General features: G+C 42.4%; 1 protein-coding gene across 1 annotated transcript in view; it reads right to left on the minus strand.

Moving 5' to 3' along the window:
- Positions 1-19,645, minus strand: part of alk (ALK receptor tyrosine kinase) — a 369,109-nt gene that overhangs the window by 66,369 nt on the left and 283,095 nt on the right. The window contains exon 5 of the mRNA XM_076107773.1: positions 12,585-12,718. Within this exon, the coding sequence (XP_075963888.1) occupies positions 12,585-12,718 (134 nt within the window). The remainder of the gene's footprint in view (positions 1-12,584; positions 12,719-19,645) is intronic.

Genomic DNA, 19,645 nt, shown 5'->3' on the forward strand with positions numbered 1-19,645 from the left:
AAGTGAGAAACTCCGCTAAGGGTGGTTGGTATTTAGTTGTGCTAACTTTAATTGTGTTCCATTGTTACGTTACAATATTAAATTAACTTAAATGAACACAAACCATGATCTTTTTTCTATATCATGCACAATATTACTTTTCTGTTTTAGTTTCTTTTTGGCACTCATGTTAGTTTTACTTCTGATACACTTTATATTTTTACTCCTAAACTCGCAAACTGAGTTTTTAATCCTAAATTGTTTTATTTTTATTTTTCTATTTTTTTACTATATTTACGTTACTCATTATGCTATTCTATATTATGTCATTATTACTTTGTATACACTTAATATGTATTACTCTATTGTTCATATACATTTATATTTTCACTCTTCTTTTTGACTTATTATTCCGTACACCAATGTTATTCTCCTGGTGACTGGCTTGCCTGATAGCATTTACATAACTTCCTACAATTATTAAGTGTGAATACAATGAGGTCAACATTAGCAGACACAACAAACACAGCGCTGTGGTTAAAATGCTGTAAAATATACTTCTATTGCACTAAATATGCAGCAGTTTTACAATGTTCACCTAATTACCCAATTATAAGAAGAGAGACATTTTGAAGTTCCTCTCATGTCTGCTAAAGTCAGTTTGGCATGTTTTATAGATGTGTTTTCAATAAAGTTTTTCCTCTCCCTCTTCAGAAAATCCCTTTCATCCGATTACCAGCCAAGTCGCCCAGATTTTTCAACTTTCACTGATGCCATCTGCTTACAGGATGAGAATCAGGGAGCGCTTCACTTACTTAAGATCAACAGCAAAACAGCAATCAAACGACAGGCAGAATATGTAGCTGAAGATAGACGAGATGCCAAAAGTGTTAAGTGTTAAGTGTAGCGTCTTGAGAAAGTGAAAAGAATATATTATGAAATGGAATGGAAAGAGGGTCAGAGGTATGGTACTTATAGAGTATATTATGTGCTTGTTGAAGCTACCATTTTCCTCCAGACTCAAACCAAGGTGTCATGGTTGTGTGTATAAACACAGAAACTAAGACATAGTCCACTGTGTTGGGCGTGGTGGTTCCAATTTCCCCCCCCACACACACACATACACTGTACTAGTCAATTCAACACATAACATTTCAGGATTTGAATGCAGGCAAACGTGTCTTCGTTGTCGTCGTGCTGCAAAAACGCGGCCTTGATTGGCGGAGACGGTAGTGAAATTACCATGGCTTTTGTTTTCCTACGGATGAGCAAGTATGTCAATCATATCCTGAAATCCCTCTGTGTGCTCTGAGACAACAACAAAAAAACCAGCTGAAGAATTGCCTGGATTGAAATCTGCTCGAGTGCTTAATGGAAGAAGAAAAATACAAGAAAAAAACCCGTCACAGACTTGATTAAGACTAGCATACAAACTAGCAGTAGTTACAACCAATTTATCCTTTTCTGCTCATTCTTTAATGTGTATTCTTTCAATCTCACATGCTGTAATGGAGGACTGAGGGAAACCTCAAGGGACCCTAACCAGGGGGCATCGCCGCTATCGTGCCACCACACTGACGGCAGAATGAGGAGCGGGTGGGAATGCTGAAGATGGATGCAGCCGAGTCTCCCACCGGTTGGTGGACAGGACAAGAAGTATTCGCTCATGAATTCAATTAACTGCACACAGCCACGCTCGATTGGTCAGAGCTCTGCCCAATCACCATCACTATCTGTCATGCTCCCTGCTGGAGAGACAGCGGCACGCACTGAGCGGACTGGCGGAGAGAAAATGAAAATAATACTTGAATGGCCGTTATACATTGCAGAGATGCAATGCGCTCTCTTTTGGGGAATTTAAAAAGGTGTACTGTTCATGTGAAAAACCCGTTATCTTAAATACCTTACTGTAAAACCTGTCCAAGGCATTGTGTATCCTTTGCTATGTAAACTTGACAATTATCCTGAATAGAATTATCTTCTGACTGCCTTTCTAGGTTTGGTGAGCTCATGTCTCATCAGTGCCGAGAGTGTGGAGAGAGGGCATTCTGGCAAGAACATATCCTGGTGAAGCTTATTAGTTTAATGAGGAGCTCATTTCCACATTCACTTAAGTAGTGTAAAGCAAAATCCCCTCAATTCAAAAGAGGCCAACTGGCTTCTTTCTGGATAATACATGCAGCTTGCAGGTAGCATTAAAGCAACAGCGCTAAGTCTAGAGCCATGCAGGCCGCTCTGTGAGGGTACACTTTGGCACAGCGGTGCTATGAGATGAATGCCAACATGCTGGCAATGAAAATGCTAACATGCTGTTCAGCAAGTTAGGCTTTTCTCATCCACTGTCCATAGCTATACCTACAAGAAGCACTATAAATCGTATATAACTCCAGGAAATCAATTTGTATAAAACCCATGTAATCAATTTCGCATGTAATCGTGAGCCAGGACAGACGACGTAGTATGAGGAGTGACAAAGTCTGCTTAGGAGGAGGTTAGAGTGGATGGATGGGTCAAACAAACACGGGACTTTCACACAAGATAATGCTGTCCATGTCCACTTGACTTACAGTATTTGTCAGGTAACTTCCACGCTTAAGTAACGCAACTTCCAAAGCTATTTTAACCCGACCCACGATCTTTCCTGAACCTATCCAAGTAGTGTTCTTTCCTTAACACTGCAGGGGGCCTGCGCAGGCGCATTGATCCCTCGTGCTGCTGGACATTTGTAGGAACTAACTATTGCTAATTAGCACTAAACACAAAGTACAACCTACGGCGATGGGCGTGACAGGTATTTTGACATAAACCAAAGTATTAATTCGTCTTTACCAGATTTCATGGAAATTCATGCAACAGTTGTCGAGATATTTTTCTCAAAACCACAAATATGTGGAGGAAAAGTTGGGCGATCACCAAAGTCATTGGGCTTCATCCTCTGAAGAGTGTCTGCACAAAACTTCCTGACCATCCATTCAACAGTCCTTGAGATATCTCAGGCAGGACCCACTGATTGACCAACATCACCGTCCCCAGAGCCACACCGCTCGCATGGCTAAACATGAATAATCACACGATGATACCTAAGCTTTAGGTGGCTGTGACTGAACAACTGCTGTCAAGTTATAATGGTCCACCTTTAGTATCGCTCAGACAGTTCTTTACTTTGCTGGCTGATGGTCTGACTTCATAAACTCTTTGATACTGCTCCATATTCATGTATCAGGACAGCAAGACCAACATTGAAACCGGTGGGAATGAGCCGTTATGCTACTTTTATCCGCACATTGTGTGGCCACCGCCTTGAAACACAAAAGACGGATATTCCCATTGTGCGTTATCATTCCTCAGTATCTCTCTCGTGAATCACACAAGCATCACATGCTGGCTTTTTCTCACTTTTTGGAGGCTTCTTTTGTAACCACACCAACTTGTCTATAAAAAAAGAACCATTGCTATCGACAAAGCACACAGAGCGGCTTTGACATCGAGGCATACGTCTCGCAGTGGTGAGCGGTCGTGGAGAGATCGTGGCCTTTGCTCTGTCCCATCAGCATCACACCAGAGGGCTTTGATTCCTCAGTGTAAACTTGTCTTTGATGTTCCTCAGTCAGATTACAGAGGGGGCAGGATTGGATCCATTTCAAACCGGAAATCAACTAGGCACTCTTCTCAGACGGAGTAATAACTATGAATTTTACTCCTCCATTACAATACCAACAAGCGGTTTGTTAATGGTGGGTTTGTTGACATCCCTGACTCAACGATTGCCTCAACGGGTGTCGGGATATGCCGAAGGATACTTTCTATGGACATAAAATCTGTTAACGCTTTTGAAGTCCACACCAGCCGTAGATCGAAGTCAGTAAAGGTCAGAGAATAGTTAGTCTTCTTTAGAGCTCCCGACAGAGTCCATGAAATATATCTCTCTTGCAGACTTCAGCGTGCAACACAGTAAAGCCTGTCATTTGAGGTGACTCAATGGCCAGAATAAGTATTTCATGCCGGCGCACAAATACCCCCTCTGCAGCATTAAAATGAGATTTAGGATTGCTGTATCTTAATGACCGACTTTTCTTCAAAGGTGCTTAGTCCATAATATCCAGAAATGTCCTCCTCCCTGCCAGGTCAGGGTTGATTTAGACATCTGTTCCATTTGGCATATGTATGCTGGGAACACTCTACTTGGTGCCCTGGGCCATTTAACACTTGCTCAATATCTTAAAACGAAACTGCCTGTGTAGATTGCGTTGGAAAGGTGCCTGCAACAGAAAGCCAGTTTGTGTTGAGGGGATGGTGCTCGCGGAGAGGCCCGAGGCAAGCGATTAGAGGTAGAACGTGATGAAGCTTAGTACTGCCAGACAGGGTGGCCTTGTGTCTTCTGTTAATTGATGAGCTGTGTGTGTGTTTTCTTTTTAACTTTCTACTACTATTTTCGCCGTTGGACATTCTGTGTGGACGAGGATGCTGAGCAATCGAAAGTACAAAAAAAACAAAAGAACAACACGACAAGAAGAGACAAATATCCATCAAATTACCTCCAAGTTAATATGGCAGGTAGATGAGCTTCTGAAGTGCCTAATTTTACGTACTTATCTTATTGTACTCATGAAACTGAGACACAAACAGTGTTTTGTGATCAAAAATGACTTTTTAGTTCCATTGTTGTAATCCAAGCCCACAGGCAGATAGTGGAATCCATATTGGAGCTAATAAAACGTAAACAAAGACTGAATGAAAACAGGAAATATTGAGTTGTGCAAAAAAACATGGCCTACATGGTCTAAAGACCTGGATTTATGGATTGTAGTGCATATGGTGGCCCTGTTGAAGCAGATCAACAAGGATGTGTGTGTGTGTGAATGGATTGTAGGCAGTTATCTGGTATTTCTATTGATTTCAAACAGTAAGATTATTGATTTTTCAAGACTGGGATGTTTCATAACCGCTAAATCCACATCTGAGTGTCGTGGAAGTCATGCTAGATCTGTATCTGCTCTGACACAAACCCTCATTAGACATGTCATTATAAAATGTAAGCATCACAGTTTCACAAACCTTCTCATTAAAATGAGTAAATATATATATAAATAGATATTGTGATGTCTTGAGAGGTCGGGATCAGCTTCTGAGGCGTGGGTGCATAAATGAAGACAACAAGCAGTTGTGTTCTAACTCAAAATAATATATTTAGATTCTTTAAACAAAAGGTAAACTTCATTCCTGCCGGAAGCCGCTACAAAAACCAAACATAAGTATCTTTCGTTTTCTTCGGGTTCGTTGTCTTTAATGTAAAATAAAACTCTTTTCCTCCTTGTCGCTCCTGTCCTTCTCCTCTCTCCAAACATTTCCTTCCTTCTCCCCACACCAACCTCTCCCGGGTAATCAGTTCCATCTCTTTCAGCTGGGTCGTAGCCTTGGCCCCGGCTGCCCTGCTGACTATGGGAATTGTAGTTCATTACCCAGATGCCATGCTGGGTTCTAGTCCTTGCTGCAACCACCGGGAGGGGATGTATCTCCCGTTGATGACCCTCCCTCTCATGACATCACAATATACATATATATACCCCAAGCACTTTCACACAATGCAGGCTTTAAATAAAAACAGAACACTTCTATTTGATAGGTAGCTTGTGCCCTGACTTTAATTAAAGGTTATACTGTAATTATGTTAACATTTTTCATGTGCAGCCAACATTTTATCGCTGTTTCATCTATAGGAACACTGTTGGATTTTATTGCCTAACTTTTAACCTCCGCTACAATGGGGAATTCAAATGTCAGTGAAGCATACCCTGTTGCGAGTATATATTATAATTGGTGACGGTGGACTCTCATTCTTTTAGTCGAAATAATGTCTGAAATGCTAATGTTGAACATTTAATCAACCAGTAGTGGTGGTTCAACGGATCATAAAAGGCATGCTTTGGATCGTATAACGGATCAGAGTCACGGCTTGGATCACAAATCGGATTAGCACAAATATAGCAAATATAACTTTTAGTGACGATACTAATTGCCACTCATTGATGATCCATATTGTTGTTTGATTATAGCAGCTGGTCTACAAGGCTTCAAACCATCCCAAAAATCATTTCAACTGCTCGCAAGTGTTTTTCCGAGCAGTTGAAAGTAAGTGTTTTTTTTATTTCACACTGTGATGGTTAACGTTAAACTATGTCATTAATCCGAGGTTCACATAAGTGCCAAACCGTAAGGGGGGGGATCCGTACCGATCACGGCACTACTAACACCACTAACCAGTAGCGTGGTCATTTAAAGGCAGTGGGCAGATAGAAAAGCAGATGATGAAACAGAGCTCTCTCTTTAAGTCTCTCTTAATCAATATCTTCTCTAATATATCTAATAAATACACTGGGAAACTAAATCTCAAGCAGTTAAACTACGCTTAAAGGTCCCATATTGTCCCATGTCTAGGTGCTATATCAAACTGTGCCTTTAAATGAGCCGCCACTGTAAGGTTGTGATGTCACAACAGTCACCGGTTAGAAGTGACGCTAATCTTCTTGTAGCTGAAACACACAGCGAGTTCCCGACTCTGCAGGGACTCTGTGAGGACAGGGACAGCGCAGATGGGGAAGACCAGAAACGCCGACCAATCAGAGCAGACTCTGCTTTGTCGAGAGGGATTCTTAAAAAAGACAGGCGCTAGAACTAAGCATTTCAGACAAAGGGTGAATGTAGGTCAGACACTTAGACAAATTATGTGGGTTTTTTTTACATTAAAGAATCTAAACATGTTCTAGTAGAAAACCAAAATACTAGTATGAAGCTTAAAAAAGACCATGGAATGCCCCCTTTACAATCTATAGATATATATAGGTCACCGTTGGGCCATATGTATGCTGTACATATGTAACTGCTGCTGCCAACCAAGTCAGAAATGCAGAAATGCACCCAATTATCAGTCACACAGCTTAATGAAGCAGGTTGTAGTATCAGAAACTAACTACAAACTACTCTTTCTTTGATGCGCACATATGAAGAGAAACAGGAAAAAAAATACGTGTATGAATCACGAATAGTTTCAGTACCACTGTGGACTGAAAGCTGCAGATAGTATTCTGGTGCAATTTTAACATGAAAGGTTTTAGTGTGTTGAGCCAGAGGCCTCGAACAGTAAATGTTAATATTAATTAGCAGCGCACAAGTTGACTCTCTGAGTTTGATCCTGCTACTGAAGTCTTTACGGGGAAGAATATCATTAAAAGTGCTGATCCAGTATATGGACACTGCAGGAGGTAAATCCTGCGCGCCAAGATCACAAGATCTGTGTGCAGGAGAAATCACACCTTGGGTGCACGACAAGGATTGACGTGCACACCACTTGCCAGATTTTTCACACCTGCTCGACATTATTAAGTTTGCACACATGTGCATCAGGGGATTGATGAGCAGCGGCAGAGCTGATGAGTCTTTACAAGACGGACGAGAAACGTTACGCTCTATAACCCATCCTCATGGGGCCACTGCGTCACCGTGTGACATCCCTCAACTTTTATTAAGCTTCTCAAATTTCTGACATTCTTTTGATCTCATAAACACGGTCTCACACTGCTGTGACAGTATGAGGTTGTATTTATATATATATATATATATATATATTCAGCCTGCTCTTGTTACCCAATAGGAAAAAACTTCAGGGATGAGTTTGTATTATTAATGCAGTCAAAGCGAAATTAAAAACTCAATTAAAGGCTTATGTGTGATAAGTTCTGCATAATTAAAGGCGAGTCTCAGTACCACACTATGACACTGATTGGCTTTTCTTCCCTCTACAAACCCTCCCCCCCCCTCCATCCACATTTCCGACACTCTGTCCACTCCACCAGCTCTCTCCAAGCCCATTTCCCTCACCGCCTTCACAGGGCCGTGCGTGATTGATGGGTCCGGCGACTCCCTCGTGCTGCTGTGTACCTAATCTCAAAGTATAGACTCGCCGTAACGCTCCATTAAGAGCCTGCTGCGGCAAAGGTGTAATGGTTAGGGAAATGGGCCGTGGAAGGGAAGGTCACCGGTTCAAATTCCCAACGGGGTTCGTCGCTGCCTTGTCTCAGCTACGTGTCCAATTTGGGGGAAAAAATGAATTCTGACAGCTTTGCGGGGTGATACATGAGCGCAAATGCCAATGTGCTCTTCAGTGGACAAACATTGTTATAATGAGTAAACGCACATGCGACCTTCTGCCTTGCCACAGCGCCATGACGGAGGCAAAGTCAAATCTGCTATTGACACAATCTGGTAATGAGCTTGTCAGTCATCACGCTAGAGTCTGTTTACTTCCAGGATGAGGAACTGTGGGAGGTTGAGAGTGTCATTGACAGGTTTGCCAGGCTTGAATAATTACGTTCTCTCGACGGCAACAACCGTCAAAGAAATACTAGCAATAGCTTCCTGTCTCGAGGGGGCGAGCTCCAGAGATAGGCACATAACCACACAAGTCACTTTAGGGGCAAACAAATTGGATTGCTTGTTGGCCCTGTGACTGATGAGTTAATTAAAGTGGAAGGGTATGGAGAAAGAAGTCGGACACCGCTCCATTTATTTATCCCGTATTGACGTTATCTCCTCGCACTTCACTGGCTTGAGTAATCGCCGCCTTTCTGCTCAAGAAAACAACTAAGGGGGAGGCAATGGACGTTGTCAAAATTCCAATTCAGATTGAAGATCACAAGGAGCGCTGATCAGGGCGGGATTTGTGTACAGGATTTAGATGAACTTGATTCAGCTGAAAGTAAGTCAGGGGTATTATGACTTCTGACTGTTAATGTGAAAATGTGATGTAAAAAAACAGCAAGTAATAACGCACGACAAGAAGCCATAAATGAAATGAATCGTTGGTACGTTTTCCCCCTCTCTCTAATTTGAGAATCCTCTGAATGACTCATGATTTTCTTACTAATTTGCAGGAAAATGTTACGCAACCGTACCACAAAGAAATAAACAGAACATTTAGTGTCCACAGACTTGAAATTGGATTTCACACCTTTGTTTGGATCAGACTTTGTGCCCACCCACCCCAAAAACGTCCTGTCAATACAAGTCAGTGATAGCAGTAACCAGCCAATAGTGAGTGCAGGGGCCTGGAAGACATACAGACAACAACCATTTTTCTTTTCCTCCAGGGACTGAGTGTGATGGCCTTAATGGAGCGCTCTGGCCTCATGTTCTGTGCTAAGGTAAGGATGGACGGTAATACGAGCCCAGGTTTGTGACAGGTGCTGGATGGGAGAGTGGGGGGGTTGGCTAAGAACACCGCGAAATGTGGCGAGGCCATGCTGGCGAGCGTGCCGAGACGGATTGGGGCTTAGTTTGGGAGTGGGATGCGTATAGTGGGTGTTGTGCTGAGGAACCAGGTGGTGCCTGAGGAGAGTACTTTTTTGTCTCAACCAGCCACAGCTTACGTGCCTGGAAGAGAGGAACACAGTGAACCCGGAGCCGAGAACAATTAGACACCGGTCAACCCCGGCTGGATTTGCATGAGCAATACTAACAGCAGAAATAGACAGGAGAATCACTCATATGATATTGAATTATTTGTGTTTTTCAGTCACTTTCTTTTAGTTTTTCTTTTGTTTTGCACTTCTTTCAGAGGCTTTTCTCCTGCAACGTGATTCTGGAGACAATTTGGGGACGAGACTCCAAGAAGGACTTTAAGGCTGGGATTTAGTTTTAAAATAGCCCAGGTCATAGCAGGATTTAAAGTTATATGAAATGTGTGAGCATGTGAGCTGAGTTTTTCCACATCTCTTTCACTCACTTCCTCTTTCTCTCTCACACACACACACGCACGCACTTTTAACATATCTGATAACCAAATCCAGATAATGTAATGGAGGAGTCAGGTGTTGCTGATTCGTTGCCGGTGTGGGCCAGCTGTAAGAAACTCAGCTGGATCAAATGATGAATTGTTTCCTGAGACTAACCCCCCCCCCCCACCTGACCTCCTGAGTCCAAGCAGACCATTCTAACCGAAAATTGGAAGAATTAGAGCTCAACAAATCCTTCCTGTTGAGCGATTGCTCCTCATTCATCCAGAGTCAAATATTGACCGAGCATAAACGACAGCAGGGCTCAAAGAAACTTCTACGAGAGGCCTTGGTGGGAGATTGGCCAGTGTTGATATTATGTTAAATATGTCTATGTATTGTATTTCTGAGATACGTATCTACTACAATTAGCATGCTAACCAGCTAGCTCAAGCCGGTCCTGTCTTGCAATTCCACTTGTACCTCGAGAAGCGATAGTGAGTCACTGTAGCATCCAGTCCGGACTCAGTCCAACATGAGAGGACGGGGCCCTTGTACATTTAGATATTTTGTTCATTGGATTGAATCCAAAGTGGAGCCAAGAGAACGACTTATTTTAGCTTTGTCTTTGCCGCCACCAGGAGACGACTGCACCAAGAGGAGGGTCTTTCAGTTAGCGGTTAGCTGTAGCAACTAGCATTCAGCCAGCGCAGAATCAAGCGACAGGGGGCCACACGCTGGTGGAGCGCTTGGTCTAACCTGTGTAACGGCTGGAACAGAAAGTTTGCTGATCTAGTTGGGAGTCTGGGCAATTCCCCCCCCGGGATCAGACCCCCGGTGCTGGGGTTTGTTTTGGCTGAATTTGTGTCACAACAGCTTTGGAAACTGAAGGTCTGTCTCAAAGGCCACATCCTTCCCTTTGTGTAGCACAACAAGGAATGAAATAGAGTGGACTTTGAAGATGTTGTGCACAATGCTGGTCCACCTGCCAGTCCTTTGACATAGTGATCCGCCCAAGATCTCTGGCCAGAAATCAGGGCAACAGAGGATGATAATCTGTGACAGGGGAGCAATTGTTCACATAATATGAAGATATTTCAAGGTGTCCACTGTGTCCTGTCGGGCGTCTATATGTCACTAACCTACAAAGAGGAGAAATAAACTTACCATTCTGGTGGCTTCACCCTCTAATAAAGGACTAGAACAGTTTTTAGGAAACCACAGTTAACAACTGAATAATAATCAGACCCAATCTAAGGCCATATACTGACAGTTTTGATCTATCATTTTATCATCATTATTATCCTTATTCAGTTTGCGACTGCTGGCTGCTGTTCAATGTCAAAGTGGGATTTTATAATTCATTCAGCATGTTCCCAGTAATGCAGACGCAATACGGCACAGTACGATGTCTGAGTAACTCAACATCACAGTGCAGCCTGTGGAGCTTCTCTACAAGTACAGTCATGAGGTCCTTGTTCTTTACTCCAGTACTTCCATGTTATGCTACTTTATACAACTACTAATTAGTACGTAAAGTGCTTTGGTACTTTAAGAACATTCTTACAATAATTGTTAATAACCTTGATTTGAAACTCCTCAAAATTCGATTCAAATTGATATTAAACTGTTGAAATAAAGCAACGGTTTGCATTTTTGAAGCTGTAACCAGCAAATGGTGGGATTGTCACTTGATAAGATACTTGTTTTTTTTGTCACATCTAACTACTTTATAACCTGTTGATGTTAATAGTTAAAGTACTTTTACTTTCATATTTGAAATGCAGGAATTCTACTTTAACATTAATATACTGTGGTTTTGCTATTTTTGCGTAGATAAAAGATGTACTTCCATCACTGATTATTGCAAATCTAGTTTCAGTGGTTTGTGTAAGCTACTCTTTATCAATGTAGGGATCTCGTTTGAATGCTGCTGCCAAATTTTAAGATTAAATTCAGTGTGCTACGGGAGGAGCACTTCTCTTGGTCATCCTTTACTTTTGAATTCCGTTTTATGTGAGCTCAGTAGACTCTAACATGGTCTGGTAAACAAAACGGATAACTTTTCTTACAGAAGCCTGACATGAAGCTTCAGACGATACATTCACTGTGAAAAACATGCCCCTATCTACATACAGGCATGTTAAAACAGCACCTGTTTGGTATGACATTGTTACACGTCTTTGCCTCCTAAACATCTGTCTGTCGAAAGTTACTGAAAGTCTGTTATCCATATTTCCTCGGTAACGCACACTTGAGATGTTTAAGTGAGGGTTGCTGTGCTTCGGCATCGAGCTCGGAGGAAATTGAATCAGCCGTATTAATCAAATTTCAGGAGCTTTCGAGGTTGACAGAGAGGGATATTATTTCAGTCTAGCAGTCTAGCATTTCATTGCTCAACATGGTGTAATGAAGTTAAAAAAAATCACAGAATGTAGCTGTGCAATTTTCAAATTGACGTGTTTGAGCTGCTCTGGGAACTCGGCCACTTGGCAGACATGCGAGACAGATTTAGTCCGCATACATATTGCAGAAAATGGGACAGGAAAGAACTCCCAAAAAACAACAACTGGAAAACAAAGAAGGATCCCAAGAGTTATCACCTAATACATTTATTAACTAATATTATCAGAGATGGTTTCATCGATTAACTGTTTGATCGTTTAGTCTTTGAAATGGCAAAAGTGACAATAAGTAGTCCATGAAAACTAAACTTTGGCTTATAAGTTGATAAAACACATTCCACAACATAATCAATAGTTCTTACACATAAAAGTACTAATAAAACAGAGCAGCACCGTCATTCCTGAACGCAACGACACGGCTGTGCCAACTTACCCATGGTGCAGTTGGTGGTGAAGTGGGGCTCGATGGTGGCCATGTCATCCAGCGGAATCCGCTGATCGTAGCTGGCGGAGACCCGAAAGGGCGATCCTCCGTGGGTCCCCAGGGTGAGGTGGACCACCGCCCAGCTGCCAAGGAGAGAAAGCAGGAGGAGGATCAGTGCGGGGAGCAGACACCATGGCTGACAGAAACACCTGCATGCGCTGCGGGGGTCGGGGGTTAGGGTGGCCTGGGCCGTCCGGGCCTGCACCGCCTGAGCGCCCAAAGCCTCAGAGGAGGGACTGTCCAGGGCTTCGGCGGAATCCATCATGGGGGCTTCCACATTCCCTTCCATTTGGGGAAGTTCACCTTCTTCCGTTGTCTGTTGCATGCCCCCACCCTTTGAGCCCACCCCAGACTCCCTGGGTCTAGCGGAGGTGGTCAGGAGCGAGGTGGTGCCTCACTTGAGAGCTTTTGGCTGGTGCGGAGTGGGGCTGCAATTCGAAGCCACTGCTGCAGCAGGTGTGCGGTCGCGAGACACACTCGGGTCAAGTTATTGTGTGTTCGTGAGCCGCAGTCCTGCGCTGAATGCTGTCCTCCCTCAACCAGCGGCTGGCTTCATGTAGGTTAACTGTCCCTAATTTCATTATGCAAATTGTGCTGTTTTCTCTCTTTCTCTCTCTCACTCTCTGTCTCTCTCTCTCTCTCCTCCCCCACTCTCTCTCTCTCCTCCCCCAGTCTCTTGCCCATCCCTTCATTTTTACACCGACTCCACATTTAGCAAACAAATGACTTCCCTAATGACATTTCTGACTGCCGTACACACGAGGCAACAATGATTAAAGTACACAAAGAGACACTCAATAACATACTGTGTGCTTGAATGCAAGTGCCACCGCAGTAGCTCATGCATTGTTGCACATTGTAACAGAACTTTGTTTGGCCATTTGAGATCTGCCATCCATGCTATCATGCTGTTGCACCACTGTTTTCATTGATAACGTGCAGTTTAAACAGACATGTCACATCAACATCAACATCTTTTTAGGTACAGTACATCACAACACAACACTATACTATTAATTAATTAATTGGTGGATTAATAAATACTAATTAAAAATAGCCTAACATATTTTTAGCCGATAATGTGCAGGAAAATAACAAAAAAAACCTGAATGAGTTGAAAAAAATATGTAAAAGAATTCGCTCAGAGAAATAATAGCACACTGATGGCCAGCAGGGGACGATGACTGGTTGCAAAAATAATATTTATGAGAAAATGACTCTACTTTTATTTTATTACCGCAGTAAACATTGTGAACATGAGTTTATGGTCTCCATCTGTAGCTTAAAGTCTTCTTCAATACATGATGTCAATTGAGTGAATCATGTCGCTACCATGGTGATGGAGGAGACACTGCGTATTTGCATTCCATATCTAAAAGAGTTTCCTTCCTTCCCGAGATGCAAACATTTTATAATCTGGTAGAAGATAAATACTATTATTAAGATCACCAAATTGGAACAATGTCACTAATTTGTAAAGGTTTTAACCACCCACAGACAGGTGATGTCATTAATCTCACAGATCTCAGCAGGTCTCTGCTTTTCAATTACGACAAGTCCGCTGGGAACTGTCTGCGCCGTGTCTATTTCGGGGTTTATTCTGTGCTTTGTTTGGGTAGAATTGTGTTAGTAAGTACAGCAAACATAAATTCACACACACACACACATACAAGGACCCACTACACAAACGCGCTCTGAGCTTTTTCTGATTTCCCCAATGTCTGTGCTCGAGCTTTGCATTACTACCTCTGGCAGCTACCCTTCTCATGTGTTTGCGCTTTGTTTAATGTTGTGTTGGCTTTCCTCTCTTCGCCCCTCCTTTCACTGCTCTCACCCAGATACTGCTCAGAGTGGAGGGAGGTGTTGACCAGATGGGAAGTGATGTTAAAGCACCAGGGTACACGGAGTGGGACCTGCTCCCCTGCCATATCCCATAATAGAAAGGAAATGAAGCCCCAGATAAGGGCTGCCACTGTCTCTTTGATAACCTTGAAATGATTTGCTGAGCCACATACATATGGTCCTCCTCAGTTCACCATGGTTCCAGCTGAGGGGCCCACATTTAGAAAGCGCCTCACTGCTGAATGAGCACTGAGCATGGTGATGATGGAATTGTATATTGCACAGGAATGCTTGTCTCCTTGTGCACATGCGATGCAAGCAAATACACTGCAACGCAATTTATTCTTTAAGGTCCCATAATGTAGAAAGTTAGATTATGAAGCAGGTCTAGGTGCTATATAAATACTGTGAAAGTATAAAAGCTCAATCCACAGGGAAATGGATATTCACAAACTGTGCCTTTAAAAGAACGTTGTGATGTCACAGCTTTTCACTCACCAGGGTCGTGACACACCCAGATTCCCCGACTGCGGTGACGCAGATGCGGAAGACCCGAAATGACGACCAATAAGGGCCGATTGGGCTTTTTTTTCGGAAAGGGGGTCTTAAAGAGACAGGTGCTAAAACGGAGCGTTTCAGACAGAGCTGTATTCAGACGGACCATTTTAGAAAAATAATGTGTGTTTTTTTTTTTACATTAAAGCATGTAAACATGTTTTAGTAGAAACCCTAAATACAAATATGAACCTGAAAATGAACATGATACGTACCCTTTAAAGCTAGATAAATATGGAAGAAAGGGCTCCATATATGAATATGAAACCTCAGGGCTTGGGCAAAGACTTTAAACAAAGTGTAAACAAAGGAAGTCGGGCTTGGCATTGAATACGCTTAATGTTCTGATAATGAAATGGACAGAGGGGTATGGCATCCAATCTAAAATGATCAACGTAAAGCTGAGATCTCTCTTTCTCTCTCTATCTACCGTCAAACTGAACACAAGTCTCCTGGACCACTGAATTATTCTCATGTCTCATCACGCTATGTCTGCGCTGGCGCTCACAGGACTGATTAACTGAGCAGAGCTGCCAGAGCACATCACTCAAACATTTAAACCTAATTAGTGGTATACCATGCAAGGCACAAGGCTCCTTAATATAAATAAATAAAATGAAAATGAATGATAAAGACTCTTCATGCAGGAGTTAGATATTCATGACTAATCCGACTGCGGATGCTAATAATTCTCGTTGTGTCCTAACGGGCTGTTGGTTATTTAAAATCACCTGACCTTTGTTCTGACTGCTGTTTGGTGAAATTATCTCCCATGATTGGAATGTTTTTTTGTTTTTGTTTTCCCTCACAAAAACAAAACAGCTCAAGCCAACTAATCTTTGCTGCCAACTGACGATTCTCCTTTCATAATGCTATTCATATGCTCCCTTACTGCTCTGCTCTGGCTAATGTAGCACTTTTAATTTTCATTTGGTGTGTGTGTGTGTGTGTGTGTGTGTTTGTTAGTGAGGATGTAGGATGCTTGTATCCTAACCACATTAGGGCTTATTTGTCTTGTGGGATCTGGTTTGCATTAGCTTTGAGTCTCATCCATCAGGACAAACAATGCATGAAGAAGTGTGTTTTGTATTATCTTTTTCTCAAAAATCGTTTTCCCTAACGGTGTGAGGCCTGTGTGGACACATGGTCAGAGTGAAGCTAGTACCAGACAGGAAGACTAGCGTTAACATTGCCTTACGGGCGTGTTTATGCGTGTTCGGTCCTCAAAACAGACACCATCTTGCAAGCTTTCTATTCCTCACATTCTCAGGTTGGCATTAAGAATTGAGTAAGGAATAAGGTTTTGTTTGGGGTTAAGGGAGGAACAGAATTTATTTAAGGTCCTCATAAGTGTAGATCTAAAATGATGTGTGTGTTGTAGGAAATTTGGGTTTAGAACTATGTTTTAGGAAATTATAATAGAAGTGTTTAATGATTCATAAATAAGAAATCATAATTAGAAGTGTCTTGGAATACATAATTAGAAGATTCATAATTGTAGAAGTGTTTTAGAATTTGTAGTTACAAGTGATTTGTAGTTAGAAGTGTATCTTAGTAGAATTTGTAGCACCTTTAGCTCTATGCTTGTGAAACTTGTGAAGGTTTTTGCCAAAAGTTGCAAATCTTTATCTTTATATAGAATGTTTACCATAGAAGTGTTAAGCCATAAAAGACAGTCATTGAATGTTTTAAACTGTAAAGAATAGTATGTTGGGAGTAAGGGACAGATAGATTTCTAGACAGGCAATTACAGGTCATACCCGTGCGAGGGTCCTGCGAGGAGGAGGAGCCAACTGGATTTAGCCAATAGGAACTACGGACATTATGGGAGGTTTTTTGAACTATGTAAGGCGGGGGATAAAGAAATTCCGGCCTCTTGCTCCTGTACCACTGGGTGGGTGGTAACGTTTTTTGGGGTGAGCAGGTCATATTCGGTGTAACTGTAAAGCATGAGATGTATTAAATGCTTTGTTTATAATTGAAACCGGTTCTCTTTGTGTAAGCGGCTGGATTACATGAGGTTTCCCCACAGTCTAGAGGTTCCTTGAACCTAACAGTGTGTGTGTGTGTGTGTGTAAGACAAGCTGTCAAAAAAAAAGTGTAAGTGTCTTCACTGTGTGTCCGTTGGCTGTGCTTCAGTGATTTCAATCACATGTTGTGGTTGGTTAGTTTTTTATCACTGTTCACAAGTCCGGAAACAATTACAGATGCAAAAGAAAATGTAAAAATAAGATTTAAGTTGAGTTCAACCTTAAGGGGGCGCTGTCGCACATAAAGCTCACTGTGGAGTGGAATGGAGCCGGTCCTGCAGTCAGCAGCAGTTGGCCAAAGGTTACAGCCATTTTGGTTGTGCTTTGCTGAAATTGCTTATGTTGTTCGTATTTCTGCGGCGCGTACAAAGCTGACATCATGCCTTTTGAATCCATCGGAGTTCAAATCAATTAAGTTTCAGATTTCCCGGGGACTCACCCTGAATGAATCCCAGTGCTCCGCAACAGCCATAAGTGACACCACAGAGATATCCAAACAAGAATGTTCTACAAGAAACTGTTCTGTCAGCAATTAGTCAAAATCAAAACAAATTTGCAAAATGCCAAAAGTTAATTAGTTTGAGATGTGGCTGCGGGAATGTGCCAAAAATGATTACAAAAAATAAAATAGACACATCGGGGTCACATAGCTGAAGGAATGGGTAATGTCAAAAATCTACAACATCTCCTTGTTCCATCCAAATGGCACTCCACAAAACACAAGCATGGAGACAGAACACTCCGCCTATAATGTGTATGGCACAGTATACAGTGTATGGTAAGCCATTAACCTCACGTCTTCAGGTGCATGAAATGGAGGTTTTCAATCTGAGAAGTCCAAGTAACCTGTTGAATGTATCTGCAGTAAAACTGAAGGAAGGGGGGAGGATAGAAATGGAAACTGCTTTACATGGTAATGACATTTTTTACCCCCAAGAGCCATTGCCATTGGTTTTGATCATGCCAACTGTTTTTCAATCCAAGTGTGTTTTTTTCATTGGAAAGATGAAATTCATTAAAAGTGATGCTGCATTCGACTCGGTTTCCATAGAGGCGGCAGGGGTTAAGGACTTGGGATGTGGGGGGGGGGGGGGCTGCCGAGATTTGCTGCTGGATCGGGATCTCTACTTAAGCCGCATTGATTTTGACTGATTTGCCTGACGTGGCCCGGCTGACTGAGTGCCACTTCCTCAAACTAAACAGCACACGTTTGAATGCTGTCTGTTGAAGGCAAAATCTGTTCCACCAGAATTCAGCTGGAATGATAGGGTGGATGAGGTAAACTGGGTTGACTTGCTTTGGGGACAAGTCTTTGGCAGAATTCAGTGTTTGTTCAGCCAAAATGGATTAAATAAGCATTGAAGATCCCCCCCACCCCCCACGCTGTCCCAAATTGATTTAAAAAACAACAACAAAAAAACATTATAGAAAAAACCAACATACATTCTCAAGAAAACCACACAGTTTGGTGCCATCACACTTGTGCCTCAAAGGCAATGAATAACAAAGCAATTTCATTATGGCACTTTGTGAGCACTATCAACGGGGGGGGGGAGTGGTTAAGTCGACAGTAATCGTGAGGCTTTTACATGATTTTGAGGACTAGAACTCGCGACTGCACTCAAGGCGAGCAATACCCGTTGTATATTCATACGAGTCGCACCTTAACACAGCTATCTGGCATTTATACGCTAAGCTAATTATTTTGTGACTCAAAAACGCCAGAAGCAAATTAAAGAAGATGAAAGCAACCCCCGACCAAATAAACAAACCCAGATGAAAGAAAAAAAGTCAACCAGGGATTCATGTCAGTGTGTCAATTTCACATACCCTCCAAACATACACACAGAAAGCCAAGATCGGCGTGAACACAGACCAAGTGGGTAATCGCCATTGCTTAGAAATTAGCCTCTTCCAGTAATTAAAAGACATGTAATTGCAGTAGACGGCTGTTTGAACATATCTCCACAGAGGCACATATATTTTTAATGACAGGCTGTTGTTGGTAACTATTCATGGACTTAGGGTTTTGCACATGGGCTGTAAAGTTCTGGATTTCACTCACTCAATCACTTGCCTTTAGAACTCTAGGTCTGTTGCTGACTTGCCTCTCAACTGCATTACCTCAAAGCACAGATGCGCTCACTGGTGGCACTTGTGAACGTTTGCACGTGCACACAATATCTCTGTTGCACGGTAACGATGACTGTAGCTCCTGTGTGCTTACACACAACCTAGTTGTGTGTAACATTTGCAGATGTGGACACTTGTGCCTACACGGAACACGTTACAGACACCAGGTATCAAAGTGAGCTGTTATAACCTGCTACCAAATGGAAACATTGAAGGTTAACTTTCACGGAGGAGTGGAATGAGCAGTGTCCTGCTCAACAACACGCAGCGCTTGGTACAGAGGAGGTTCAAAAACCTGAACCACAATATGCAAGCAAGCAGGAAGGCAGCAGAAACACACTAACCCCAGCCTCCGCAGCACCATGATTCACAAACTGTCTGATGGTTCTTGACACAAGAGAGATCATAGCCGAAAGTGTGGAACCTCTCTGCAGAAGTATTGGCAACCAA

This window comes from Anarhichas minor, unplaced genomic scaffold, assembly GCF_050575085.1.
Source record: "Anarhichas minor isolate MPS153535 unplaced genomic scaffold, ASM5057508v1 ptg000040l, whole genome shotgun sequence".
Taxonomy (NCBI): Eukaryota; Metazoa; Chordata; class Actinopteri; order Perciformes; family Anarhichadidae; genus Anarhichas; species Anarhichas minor.